The sequence below is a fragment of the Palaemon carinicauda genome, chromosome 27 (assembly GCF_036898095.1).
Source record: "Palaemon carinicauda isolate YSFRI2023 chromosome 27, ASM3689809v2, whole genome shotgun sequence".
NCBI classification, from domain to species: domain Eukaryota; kingdom Metazoa; phylum Arthropoda; class Malacostraca; order Decapoda; family Palaemonidae; genus Palaemon; species Palaemon carinicauda.
In genome coordinates, this window is record NC_090751.1 from 79,789,815 (window position 1) to 79,804,387 (window position 14,573).

Sequence of the window (14,573 nt, forward strand, 5' to 3'; positions counted from 1 at the left end):
CATCACCCTTCCCCATCATCCTTAAGAAGGATGGCTCCCTGTGTCATTGTGAGGATTATAGGTGTCTGAAAATGGGGACAGAAACGAATCATTACCAGCTCCCCAACATCAAAAACATCTACTTGCACAAAGAGAAGGTGTTCTCCACTCTCTACCTCCTGAAGGAGTATTATCAGGTGCCCATGAAACCAGAAGACATCAATAAGACAGCCATCACCTCCCCCTACAGTAAATACACATTCAATTACTCCTGTTTTGCCTTTGTAATGCTGGGGACATTTTTCAACACCCTATGGATAGAATCTCAGGGGACTTCCCGTTCTGCATATGTTACATGGACGACATACTTGTGTTCTCTTCTTCCAAAGAGGAACACCTCCATCACCTATGCATCGTACTCGACAGCATACAACAGAATGGCTTTGAAGTCTGATATGATAAGTGTACATTTGGCGCCAACAAAGTATCATTCTTAGAGTAATACATCACTTCTGAAGACATACACCCCCTTCCTAAGAAGGTATCAGCTGTTCAAAGCTTCCCCACGCCCCCAACCGTCAAAGCACTGCAAGAATTCTTAAGTTTAATAAACTATTATTACCAGTTCTTGCCAGCCATCGTTGCCACTCTTGCCCCCGTCTACACCTCCCTCAAGGGTAAGCCAAAAGACCTGAAGTAGGGTTCCCTTCAGGAAGTGGCCTTCTGCAACACAAAGAATGCCCTATTAACTGATGCTGCTCTCACTTTTTCGGAGCCACATACGCCTCTCCTTCTCTCCACTGATGCCAGCAACATCGCTATTGGTGAAGTACTTGAGCAGGTAGTCAATGGCTAGCCCTGCTCATTAGCCTTTTTTAGTAGAAAACTGCCTAAGCGAAATCCAGCTAATCTACGTTCAACAGCGAATAGCTGGCACTGCATTTGGCTGTCTGCCACTTTCACCAATTCTTAGAAGGTACACCCTTCATCATTCACACGGATCCCATGCCTCTGGTGCATGCCTTGACTCAACAGTCCAACGCCTACTCCACCCGTCAATGCTGACATCTCTCCGCCATGGCTGAATACAACTGCCCTCTTCAATACGTCCTTGGGAAAATGAATACGGTTGCCAATGCCCTGTCAAGAAACACATTGGCCGCGATTCACCTGGAATTGGTTTACAATGCTTTGGCAGAAGCCCAACTAAAAGATCCAGAGTATCAAGCATGTAGGAAATCCTGCACATCCCTCCTTTGGGAGGCCTCTCACATCCCTCAGGCTGATCTACTGCAGAGCTACTCTAGAAAAATTTCACTTGGCATGGCATTAATAAGGATGCTAAGGTTTGGGTCAGTTCCTGTGCTTCACTCTAAAGTTCATTGACATACGGATTCAGGTGTGGGCACCTTTCCTTAAGCTCAGTGTTGTTTTTCCCACATTAACATCGATTTAATAGGTCCCTTACCCACATCACAAGGACGCCGTTACCTGGTTACCGCAATGGACTACTCCGCTCGCTGGCCTGAAGAAATCCCCATGCAAACTGCAACATCTGCCTCATGTACATCTGCCTTACTGTCAGGGCAAATAGTGAGATTTGGTATCCCTGGGCATATTACTTCTGATAGGGGTGCCACGTTATCCTCTCAATTGTGGACATCATTAATGAATCTCCTGGGCATCACCCTACATCAGAAAACCGCCTACAACCTTTCAGACACCAGAATGGTCAAAAATTTTCATTGCACCCTCAAAGCAGCTTTGACGTCCCGCTGCCATGACTCCAACTGGTTTACACAGCTTTCCTGGGTCCTCCTGGGATTAAGGACCATTCCTAAGGATGCCCTGGATGTCTCGACAGCTTAAATAGTGTATGGTGACCTGTAGGTCATCCCTGCTGAATTTTTTCTGTCTTCAACCTCCCTTTGTCAATCTCACCACCTATGTCATGTAGTGGAAAATTACTCCCTGCCACCAGACTTACAAGTCCCCAATGAAGCAACACATACCAAAACATTTAAACACCAAAACGCATGTCTTCCTGTGCACCAATGCTAGCAATCCGCTACTGTCACCCCCTTGCATGGTCTCTTTTCAGGTGAGCAGTCGCAAGCCAAAGGCTTTCTTAATTAACATCTGTGGCAAAGAAGACTAGGTCTTCTTTGATCACCTAAAACCCACGTATCTCCTGCAAGATGATCTGTGTACAGTTTGCCTCTCTAGTGCAGGGCATCCTATTTCACATGTCTGTCCTTTTTATTGGTGGATACATATACTGCATATGTTTCATACATGTTCATACACTTTAATGTTAATGCTTTGTTTTCATCTCTCGCTCTCTTCTTCACTGGTAATAGAAAACCCTGTTTAAGCTTGCCATCACATCTTCCATATTGTTGGATTTTTTGTGACATTGCTATCCTTAAATGCTTGTAGAATAAGCTCGTTATCTTGTTGGATGAAGTTACTTTCATTCACCTTCCCTCTTTGTTAATACCTAACAACTACCTTGACATATTGGCTCTAATTCGGGTAGTTTAAAACAATGCATAAGTTTAAGTTCTGGGATAATTTTCTTCAAAAGCTCCACCCAAGAATCATCTAAGAAGAATGAAATGTCTTTCAAAATCACGAAAAACATAAAAGGTTGTTAAAGGAGGTTGATAGCCAAGCAAGAGTGAATCCATCATCTATCATATAGAATAAAACATAATATCAATGGAGCTGGAAGACCTTATACCACAATATCAATCAGTGTTTAATATTTAAAATATAGAAATCTCCTGATAAATTATATCATTTTGCACTTAGCCTTCATGCTCATTATATATATATATATATATATATATATATATATATATATATATATATATATATATATATATATATATATATATATACATATATATATATATATATATATATATATATATATATATATATATATATATATATATATATATATATATATATATATACATAACAAGGCATTTCCCCCAATTTTGGGGGGTAGCCGACATCAAACAAATGAAACAAAAAATGGGACCTCTCCTCTCTACGTTCGTCCCAGCCTGACAAGGGACTCAACCAAGTTCGGCTGGTACTCCTAGGGTGCCACAGCACACCCTCCCCCGTTATCCACCACAGATGAAGCTTCATAATGCTAAATCCCCTACTGCTGCTACCTCCGCGGTCAACCAAGGCACCGGAGGAAGCACTAGGGTCTACCGGAACTGCGTCACAATCGCTCGCCATTCATTCCTATTTCTAGCATGCTCTCTTGCCTCTCTTACATCTATCTTCCTATCACCCAGAGCTTCCTTCACTCCATCCATCCACCCAAACCTTGGCCTTCCTCACGTACTTCTCCCATCAACTCTTGCATTCATCGCCTTCTTTAGCAGACAGCCATTTTCCATTCTCTCAACATGGCCAAACCACCTCAACACATTCATATCCACTCTAGCTGCTAACTCATTTCTTACACCCGTTCTCACCCTCACTATTTCGTTCCTAACCCTATCTACGCGAGATACACCAGCCATACTCCTTAGACACTTCATCTCAAACACATTAAATTTCTATCTCTCCGTCTCTTTCATTCCCCACAACTCCGATCCATACATCACAGTTGGTACAATCACTTTCTCATACAGAACTCTCTTCACATGCATGCCCAACTCTCTATTTTTTACTACTCCCTTAACTCCCCCCAACACTTTGCATCCTTCATTCACTCCCTGACGTACATCTGCTTCCACTCCACCATTTACTGCAACAACAGACCCCAAGTACTTAAACTGATCCACCTCCTCAAGTAACTCTCCATTCAACATGACATTCAACCTCGCACCGCCTTTCCTTCTCGTACATCTCATAACCTTACTCTTACCCACATTAACTCTCAACTTCCTTCTTTCACACACCCTTCCAAATTCTGTCACTAATCGGCCAAGCTTCTCTTCTGTGTCCGCAACCAGTACAGTATCATCCGCAAACAACAACTAATTTACCTCCCATTCAGGGTCATTCTCGTCTACCAGTTTCAATCCTCGTCCAAGCACTCGAGCATTCACCTCGCTCACCACTCCATCAACATACAAGTTAAACAACCACGGCGACATCACACATCCCTGTCTCAGCCACACTCTCACCGAAACCAATCGCTCACTTCATTTCCTATCCTAACACATGCTTTACTACCTTTGTAGAAACTTTTCACTGCTTGCAACAACCTTCCACCAACTCCATATAACCTCATCACATTCCACCTTGCTTCCCTATCAACTCTATCATATGCTTTCTCCATATCCATAAACACAACATACACCTTACCTTTTGCTAAATATTTCTCGCATATCTGCATAACTGTAAAATTCTGATTCTTACAACCCCTACCTCTTCTAAAACCACCCTGTACTTCTAAGATTGCATTCTCTGTTTTATCCTTAATCCTATTAATCAGTACTCTACCATACACTTTTCCAACTGCACTCAACAAACTAATACCCCTTGAATTACAACACTCATGCACATCTCCCTTACCTTTATATAGTGGTAAAATACACGCACAGACCCAATCTACTGGTACCATTGACAACACAAAACACATATTAAACAATCTCACCAACCATTCAAGTACAGTCACACCCCCTTCCTTCAACATCTCAGCTCTCACACCATCCATACCAGATTCTTTTCCTACTCTCGTTTCATCTAGTGTTCTCCTCACTTCCTCTCTTGTAATCTCTCTCTCATTCTCATCTCCCATCACCAGCACCTCAACACCTGCAACAGTAATTATATTTGCCTCCCTATCATCCTCAACATTCAGTAAACTTTCAAAATATTCCGCCCACCTTTTCCTTGCCTCCTCTCCTTTTAACAACCTTCCATTTCCATCTTTCACTGTCTCTTCGATTCTTGAACCAGTCTTCCTTACTCTCTTCACTTCTTTCCAAAACTTCTTATTTCCTTCATATGAATGACCCAATCCCTGACTCCATCTCAGATCAGCTGCCCTCTTTGCCTCACTTACCTTGCGCTTTACTTCCACATTTTTCTCCCTATATCTTTCATACCTCTCTACACTATTACTCTGCAGCAATTCTTCAAAAGCCCTCTTTTACTCTTCCACTTTTACCTTCACTCCATTTCACCATTCACTGCTCTTCCTCATGCTGCCTCCAACAAAGTTCTTGCCACACACATCAGTTGCAATCCCAACAAAAGTTTCTTTTATTAACTTCCACTCCTCTAAATTACCAGTTTCTCTTACTTTCACTGTGACATATGCCATTTTCAACCTTTCTTGATAAATACTTTTCACCCCCAGTTTTATTAGCTCTTCAACCTTTACTAGCTCCCTTTTACATCCACCCACTTTTTTTCTACAACTAATTTTCCTTCCCCCCAAAAATGATCAGACACACTGTTAGCCATACCCCTAAACACGTGCACGTCTTTCAATCTTCCAAACATTCTATTAGTTATCAACACATAATCCATTAACGCCCTTTCTACCACTCTTCCATTTGCCACTCTTACCCATGTATACTTGTTATTATGTTTCTTTTTGAAAAAACTAGAACTTATCACCATCTCTTGCTAAACACACATATCTATCAGTCTCTCACAACTCTCATTTTCACCTGGTACGCCATACTTCCCAATGACACTTTCTACCTCTCCAGTGCCCACTCTAGCATTTAAGTCGCCCATGACAACTACATAATTCCTTCTACCCAGTCCTTCTACACACCTAGTTAATTCATTCCAGAACTCATTCTGCTCTTCACTTTTCTCACAACCTGGCCCATACGCACTGACAAAAGCCCAACATTCCCTACCCAACCTAACCCTTACCCACATTAACCTAGATGATATCTCCTTCCATTCCACTACTCTACTTGTCATCCATTCACTCAGCAATAAAGCCTAACCTTCTCTTGCTCTTCCCCTTTCAATCCCAGACACTCTACCAGACATTTCACCAAACATCACTTCACCTTTCCCTTTTATCTTTGTCTCACACAAAGCCAAGATATCCATCTTCCTATTCCTACACATACTTCCAATCTCGCATCTTTTACTCTCTATTGTACTACATCCACGCACATTCAAACACCCCAAAACTAGAGTGCCGGAAGCAGTCACTCTCCCCCCAGCTCCACCTCTTTGATGTCTCACAGGATTATAATACAAGAGAGGGGGTTCCCAGCCCCCTCGTCCCGTCCCTTTTAGTTGCCTCTTACGACACACAGGGATACGTTGGCGCTATTCTAATTGTTTTTATGCCCCCTCTGCCATATATATATATATATATATATATATATATATATATATATATATATATATATATATATACAGTATATATATATATATATATATATATATATATATATATATATATATATATATATATATATGTATATATATATATATATATACACACATTCTTCTTCTTCTCCTTCTTTGTCTACATCTTTTCCCACTTCTATGTTGGGTCGATGTTTCTGGTCAGCTTTTTCCATCTACCTCTGTCCCACACCTCATTATCGGTTAATCCCTTTGATCGAAGTTCATCCTTGATACAGTCCATCCACCTTCGCTTTGGTCTCCCTCTCCTTCTCGTTCCCTGTACTTCCATTTCCATCACTCTCATCCCAATATACTGTTCATCTCTTCTCATGAAATGGCTATACCACCTCAGTCTACTTTCTTGGATCTTATCTGATAGCTTCCTAACTGCTGTGGTACCCCTAATTACCTAATTCCGTATCTTATCTCTTCTTGTCACCCCACACATCCATCTCAACATTCTCATTTCTGCCACATCCATCTTCTTCTCTTCTGTCCTCTTTATTGCACATGTCTCCGCTCCATACATCATTGCCGGTCTCAAAACTATCCTGTGTACTTTACCTTTCAACTTAACCCCTATTTTCCTGTCGCATAGTACTCCACGCACTTTTTTCCAATTCTTCCATCCTGCTTGTATTCTGTGGTTTATTTCTGCCCCCAGATCACCATCCTCTGCAACTGTTGATCCTAAATACTTGAAATTTTCAACTCTTTTCAATCTCTCTCCCTGTAAACTAACTTCCCCATTCTCGCCATTTTTCAATCTCAAATACTCTGTCTTTTTCCTGCTGATCTTCAATCCTCTATTTTCCATTTCTCTTCTCCACTCCTCCAGTTTCTCTTCTACTACCTCTCGCCTAGTGCTACACAGTATAACATCATCAGCAAAAAGCATACACCAAGGAGACTGATCTCTAATACCTTGGGTTACTACATCCATGACCAGATCAAATAAGTAAGGGCTCAATGCAGATCCCTGATGTAGTCCCACATTTACTGGGGAACTTTCTGTTAGGCCTATACTGCTCTTAACATTTGCTTCTGCCCTCTCATACATATCGTGGGTGATTCTTACGTATTTCTCAGGGACTTCCTTTTCTCTCATACATCTCCACAGTTCCTGACGTGGTACTTAATCGTATGCCTTCTCCATGTCAATAAAGACCATATGTGATCCTTTCTGTTTCTCCCAATGTTTTTCTACCGTCTGCCTCAAAGCAAATATTGCTTCTACAGTCCCTCTTCCAGGCATGAATCCTAATTGTTCCTCACCAATTGTTGTTTCATCTCTGAGTCTCTTCTCAATGATCTTCTTCCATATTTTCATAATATGGCTTATCAGCTTTATGCCTCTATAGTTACAACATTCCTGGATGTCTCCCTTCCCCTTATAGATGGGAATGATTAGGCTTCTTCTCCATTCCTCTAGCATCTTTTCCTGATTGAAGATCTTCTGCGTCAGGTCCCATAAGTTATCTATGCCCTCCTCTCCAAGACTCTTCCATACCTCTACTGGTATATTATCCATTACCGCAGCTTTACTATTTTTCATCTTCTTTACTGCTTGTTCTACGTCTCTTCTAGTCACTCCTATGGTAGCTGCCTTATTTGGGAGTCCATCTTCAAATACTGTTCTTGGGTTCTCCTCATTCAATAGTCCTTCAAAATAAGTTTCCCACCTTCTTTTAATTTCATTCTCTTCTACTAGAACTATACCATTGCTATCTTTTATTTGCCTTATCTGTCTTTAGATGCAGCATCTCGAGCCTTAGCAATTCGTAATATTTTCTTCTCTCCTTCTGGTGTTTCCATCTCTTTATAGACTTCATTCAATTTCTCTGCCTTTGCCTTTGCTACTGCTCTTCTTACTTCTTTCTTTGCTTGTTTATAGTTCTCTTTATCCTGCTCTTGTCCTGATAGATCTGCCTTCTTCTTGGTTTTTTTCTTGGTTTTTACCCGTTCTTGCACCTCATCATTCCACCACCACGATTCTTTATCATTTGGGGGTCTTCTTCCAGATAACTATCCAAGTACTTCCTCACCGATCCTTAGAATCGCTTTATCATTCTCGGTCCACCATTCTTGCACATCCTCATGTAACCTTACTGCTTCCAGCACTCTTTCCTTAAACAAGGCTCTCAGTTCTTCCTCTTTCAATTTCCACCTCTTAATCTTTGGGTCCATCCTCGTCTTTTTACTTCTCCTACAGTTCCTTAGTTTGCAATCAATTACCACTAACCTGTGTTGCGCTGCTACACTCTCCCCATTTATCACCTTGCATTTTCTAACTTCCGTCAGATGGTCTCTCTTACACAGCAGCAAATCTATCTGGCTCTCCCTGCCACCGCTACTGTAAGTAATCAGTCTGTTAATCTTTTTCTCAGAGAAGGTGTTAATCATTGCTATGTCAAAAGCCAATGCAAAATCAATGACTCTTTCTCCGCCATCATTTCTCTCACCCACACCCGAACCTTCATGCACTCTCCTATCCCTTCCCTACTAATTCCCAATTGGCGTTCAGATCTCCCCCTATAATTACCCTTTCCCTTGCAGGAATTATTCCAAGCTCCTAGTCCATCTCCTCTCAGAATGTAACCTTCTCCTCCTCTGTACATCCATGGAAGGACATAACTAAGGACTTTGTTATGCAGTGGACTATTTGTGGCTGATGATGATAATGATGATGATATAAATTGGTCATATATAGGTCATCCATGTTTTCCAGTGTGGAAATCACAGATCCTGCCCCGGGTTGAAGTGTCCTCTATATATCCAATTGACAATTAAAGGAGTGAGGGCATACGAGTACCTCATCCGGGAGCGAGGAGTAGGGTTGGTTAGTGTTTTTGGAGGATTGATTTATTATGTTTTTTAACAATGATGTTTATTTTGGCTTCTCAAGTCCTTCAGAGCTCAAGAGAGGGAGAGGGAGAGAGAGAAAGAGGTAGTTAGCGAAAAGATTGTTTGTAATTCAGTATGAATGTTGGAATACGTGGTTTGAATGTTTACAGGTTAGATAGTGAACAAAGACAGTACAGGGAAGACTGGAAAACCCACCTATAAAATCCATGTGTGCTTTCAGTACTTGATCAGTGCCACCTGGTGCCTTACTAATTTTCTAAAACTCTATGAGATTCCGTATTCAGGAAGGTTCAAATGTTTCATAACTGACAGCTATCCAATAATTGGTCTAATATTCATCTAGTGATTGTCTATATATTCTGGTTTCTTCCTGAACAAAATATTTCTCATTTATCAATTCTTGAATTTGAATTGTTTTGTTAACAACAGATTGGATACTTATATAGCCGCAATTATTATTATTATTATTATTATTATTATTATTATTATTATTATTATTATTATTATTATTATTATTATTATTATTATTATTATTATTATTATTATTACTTGCTAAGCTACAACCCTAGTTGATCCTGCTATAAGCCCAAGGGCCTCAACAGGCAAAATAGCCCAGTCAAGAAAGGAAACAAGGAAAAATAAAATATTTTAAGAACGGTAACAACATTTAGATAAATATTTCCTATATAAACTATAAAGACTTTAACAAAACAAGAGGAAGAGAAATATGATAGAATAGTGTGTCCGAGTGTACCCTCAAGCAAGATAACTCTAACCCAAGACAGTGGAAGGCCATGGTACAGAGGCTATGGCCCTACCTAAGACTAGATAGCAATGATTTGATTTTGGAGTGTCCTTCTCCTAGAAGAGCTGCTTACCAGAGCTTAAGAGTCTCTTCTGCCCTTACCAGGAGGAAAGTAGCAATGACATCCTTCATATCCATAGTCAGTATTTTCTGCTAATCTCTTCAATTCCAGATTATTAGCTTTGCAATTTCTTTAATTCACTATATGATCATCAGGTTTGTTCAACCTAGTGCAGTGTATACCTTTTCTCTGATGTGAGTTACATTCCTTGGTGCACTGGTTTCCTGAACATTGCCTGCACACTTTATCATCAGTTTTAAACTTGCAATCTTTTTCAAAATGTTCATACCTTTGACAGCGGTAGCAGGTGACCACATGTACTTATCACGTATGTTATAAATACCCCATCATAACATAACTTTGTCACCATTGTCATGAATAGGCCTAGCCTTCCAAACTTCAGGATCACATTTCAACAAGTACTGGGTAGTCCCACCTACAGCATTATACATAATGTAAACGGCTTCAGATATACAGTATATATATATATATATATATATATATATATATATATATATATATATATATATATATATATATATACATATATATACATACATATATATATATATATATATATATATATATATATATATATATATATATATATATATATATATATATATATACTGTATATAATTTGCTTGTAAGGGTATATTCTAACAGATCCTCTAACAGGGGGTAGTCAGTTACTTGGGCGTATTCATTTTTCCCAATTTTTCCATTCCAATAAAAACTGCCTATGGTCAGGTCCATCATCAATAGGAGAATTTATGTTGGAAAGTTATTACATAGTAAAGGTCGATCAAGATCAAGGGACTTGTGCTCTTTAATGAGGTTGGCACTTGTCTAATCATATAATTCCTCCATCTGTATTCTATTTCTGATGAGCCTGCGTGCTTAATGACCTTTTAGAGAGAGCAAAAGGATTTTGGGGACTCATAGATGTTTTGGCAGAAAAGGCTCAACCAGCACGTCCATTGGTCCCAGTTACCATCAAAGCGAAGGGTGTCAGAGTCAGAGAATATAGAGATGTAAGCAGTTGGGTGATTCTTGTTAGGCTTCTTCTGTTCTACATTTTGAATATATTCCAGACAACGATTCCTTTGAATCAAATAACTAAATACTTTTCTCTTCATCATTATATACATTACATATCATTATTTTGGTCGTCTCGGTGTCTGCAACTTTTACAACTTCCTCTCTGATTTTTTCATCAGTAAAGTATACAACAACATTTCCACTTGAAGCTGACCTCGTCTTAAGAATCAGTATATCCTCAAGTAGATGTTCAACCTCATTTTCCCGTCGGTGATTGTGATTGATGCTTCAGTTAATTTAATTGCTAGTAGTTCTTTTTATTAACTTTGTCAGCATATGTTATTTTCTTATTTTAGGGGTCATCAGTGTTTGAAGCGTTAACTTGATTGATTCCACATATTCTTCGCTAGATTATCCACCTTTCCTCAGTAAGATCATTTGTTTTCGGGTTAGTAGTCTGGGAGGAATTTTGTGCAACTGCAGTAAGCAGAGCAAGAGGATTTACCAGTTCAGCGATTTTGCTTTCATGTTCACATATAGTGAGGTCCTGCTTCTTTACCTCTTTCTCCAGTTTCGACAAATTTTGACATGGCTATTTCAGCTTCATCTGCACAGTCATGGCGAAGCCAGTTCATTTTCTTTGAGTTAACAGCATTGGTGTTAGTGACTACAGAAACACACTTCTTGCGGTAAAAATTATCAAAATTTGCATCCTATCCACTCTTTGTCCTTTCCCTTTGCAGATCCATATGAAGGGCAATTTTCGGTCATAGTGTAATTTTATTCTCACTAATTTTCCTCCCTAAGAATAACTACTACTGTACTTCAAATTCTACATTTACAAATTTGAAAGAGAGATCGCACCGCACCGCTGATACGTTTACACTAGCACAACTAAAAGAAATAGTTGAGGAATTTTAGCAAAATCGACCTAACTAATTTGCAGGAAGTTAAAACTTGGCACGGTTGTACAATGACCTACTATGATTAAAATGTTAAAAGTCCTCATATATTGTAGCTGTGCTCTAGCCGCCATATTCGAAAAAGGCAGCTAATTTTCCTATTTTTGTGTTTACCTTCTAAACTGTTAAAGTTACAGAAAATATGCAAGAACTAAAAAATATTTCTTAGAAAAAAATATGATTAAATTATTTAGTAAGTTGTCTTGCAGAGGGGAAAATAAATAAGTTACGGTGGAAACTTTATTTTTCCACTATGCATGAATGCAAAACAGTACGCATTATCAGGTTATACAAGAAAGAATGATGATAACCGTTTAAAAGCTAATGTACATAATTATATGAGAAATCATCAACTTCATGGAAAGTTTGTAGTCATTAATTCAGTGTTTATAGAAAATTTTGCTAATAGCCTATAATGTACCAAAATAATAATAGACAATTTCCAAACTAAATGAAATCGAACTTTTCCATTCTATTTGATTTATGTAATAACCAGTTTAGACAATTTTCTATATTACCAGAAATACTTATCTACCAGATAACATCACAATATACAGTGAATATCAACTAATTGATATGTTTAGGAGGTAACAGAGAACATTTTAATACTGTAAAAAATAATATCAATGTTAATCTGCAAACGTAAAATCAATACATTCTGAATCTGCTCTTTTTATGCAATACTGAAATGACATTATTTTTTTTTTTCAAATTTTCTAGAAATGTAGTGCGCTACTCTTATATCTCATCTCAGTTGGCAACAAATAATTTCTAACAATCAATTATCCCATGAATATGAAAAGTGCTATACACGTTTGTTTGCATGTGTTATTTCACAATTTTCCAGCTTACTATTCAAGTTCCCAAATTATTCAGTTTTCATAATTAATTCCTTGGTATTCTCCACACATCACTGAGCAGTGCAGACAGAAGTGTGCATGTTTGCATCTTTAGTCCATGTAATTTTGCAATTTCACGAAAATTTTAGGGAGTTTAGGAGTCGCCTCTTCGGTAGTGTGGATTTTTCTATCATTGATCAACCGCATTTTGTTGGATCCAGGCAGTTTGCAAGTCATTCCTGTACTTTCAAATACACTGTGGGAGTGTGGTAAGAAAGTCCAGTTGAAAAGATCAACTAAATTTTTTTGCAATAATTTTATTATACATGTAATATCTGACTTTGATATAGATCCATACCATTTAAGAATAAACTTTTTACCGGCATCTTTTAAGGCATCCCTGCTGCCATCCTTCTGATTAAATATTTTCATTTGGTCTTGCTAGACCTGATTATTTTGCAGAAGTCTAAGTGCTGTAACTTCACCTTTATTGTACAGTGCAGATGTCGTTTCAGAACTAGTCATGGCATATACAAAAAGCAAAATGCAACAGCTTTCACCCATATGTGTTATCTCTGTTTGAATGTTGCACAATTTCTGAGTACTTCTTGATTTTCCTTGTCTAAAATATCAAATGTAAAGATCTTTAAAAGGTAAAGCAATAAAAAGTACAAGCAAGTCAGTATCCTGCCTTACAACCACAGTTGGATATTTTTTAGAATGTTCAAGAGCAACTTTGATTCTTCCATGACCCTTATTTGTTGTCTTTCTACATTTTCATTGAACATTATCTTAGTTTTATTCATAATCATTTTCAGTCATTCATTTTTCTTTCTCTATTCAAATCTTCTATCATCTTTTGTAATTCCTTTTAAGATTCACTAAATAGAACGAAGTTAAGGGATTCCCCATTAATGTTAATTGCTACATTTCCACAATCTAAATTCTTAAAAACTTCCAAGCACAATTCGAATAATTTAGGATAGATGTGTTCTTCCAGTTGAACTTCTTTCTGAATTGAAATTTTCTCACCATCTTTATGTAGTTTTCGGATAGCTGTACTTCCTGTATAGATATCTTCAAGTGTTCTCACATAAGAAGGGCTCTCATTAGTGCTGAATGATGGCAGAATCAAAAGCTTTCTCATTGTCTACAGATGCCACATCATAGTGGTTTGTCATACTCTGTTGAATTTTCCATTAGCTGGTTAATTATATGTATATAGTCAGTTGAATACCCGCTTTTAAAGCCTGCCTGCTCACTTGGTTAATTAAAGTCTAGTTGTCTTTCTATTCGCTCTAATATGATCCTGGTAAACTTATCGGGTGGTAATTATTTAGGTCTTTTGTTTCTTCCGTTTTGTAGATAGGTATAATAGTAAAGCTTTTCAAAGCTGTTGGTGAAGAGCATACTTACAGATGGTTTGTGTAGTTTCATCGAGTTCTACTTAAATGAAAACTCCTTCATCTTACATATATATATATATATATATATATATATATATATATATATATATACAGTATATATATATATATATATATATATATATATATATATATATATATATATATATATATATATATATATATATATAATGCCCTGTATTCTAGGAGTGTATTTTCTAATACATCGATAGACAAATTATTTTAGGTATAATA

The 14,573-nt window shown here is 38.0% G+C and overlaps 1 protein-coding gene across 1 annotated transcript in view; it reads left to right on the forward strand.

Moving 5' to 3' along the window:
• LOC137621000 (uncharacterized) overlaps positions 1 to 476 on the forward strand; it is a 1,011-nt gene extending 535 nt beyond the window's left edge. The window contains exon 1 of the mRNA XM_068351440.1: positions 1 to 476. This exon is cut by the window's left edge and continues 535 nt beyond it. Within this exon, the coding sequence (XP_068207541.1) occupies positions 1 to 476 (476 nt within the window).
• The last annotated feature ends 14,097 nt before the right edge of the window (positions 477 to 14,573 follow it).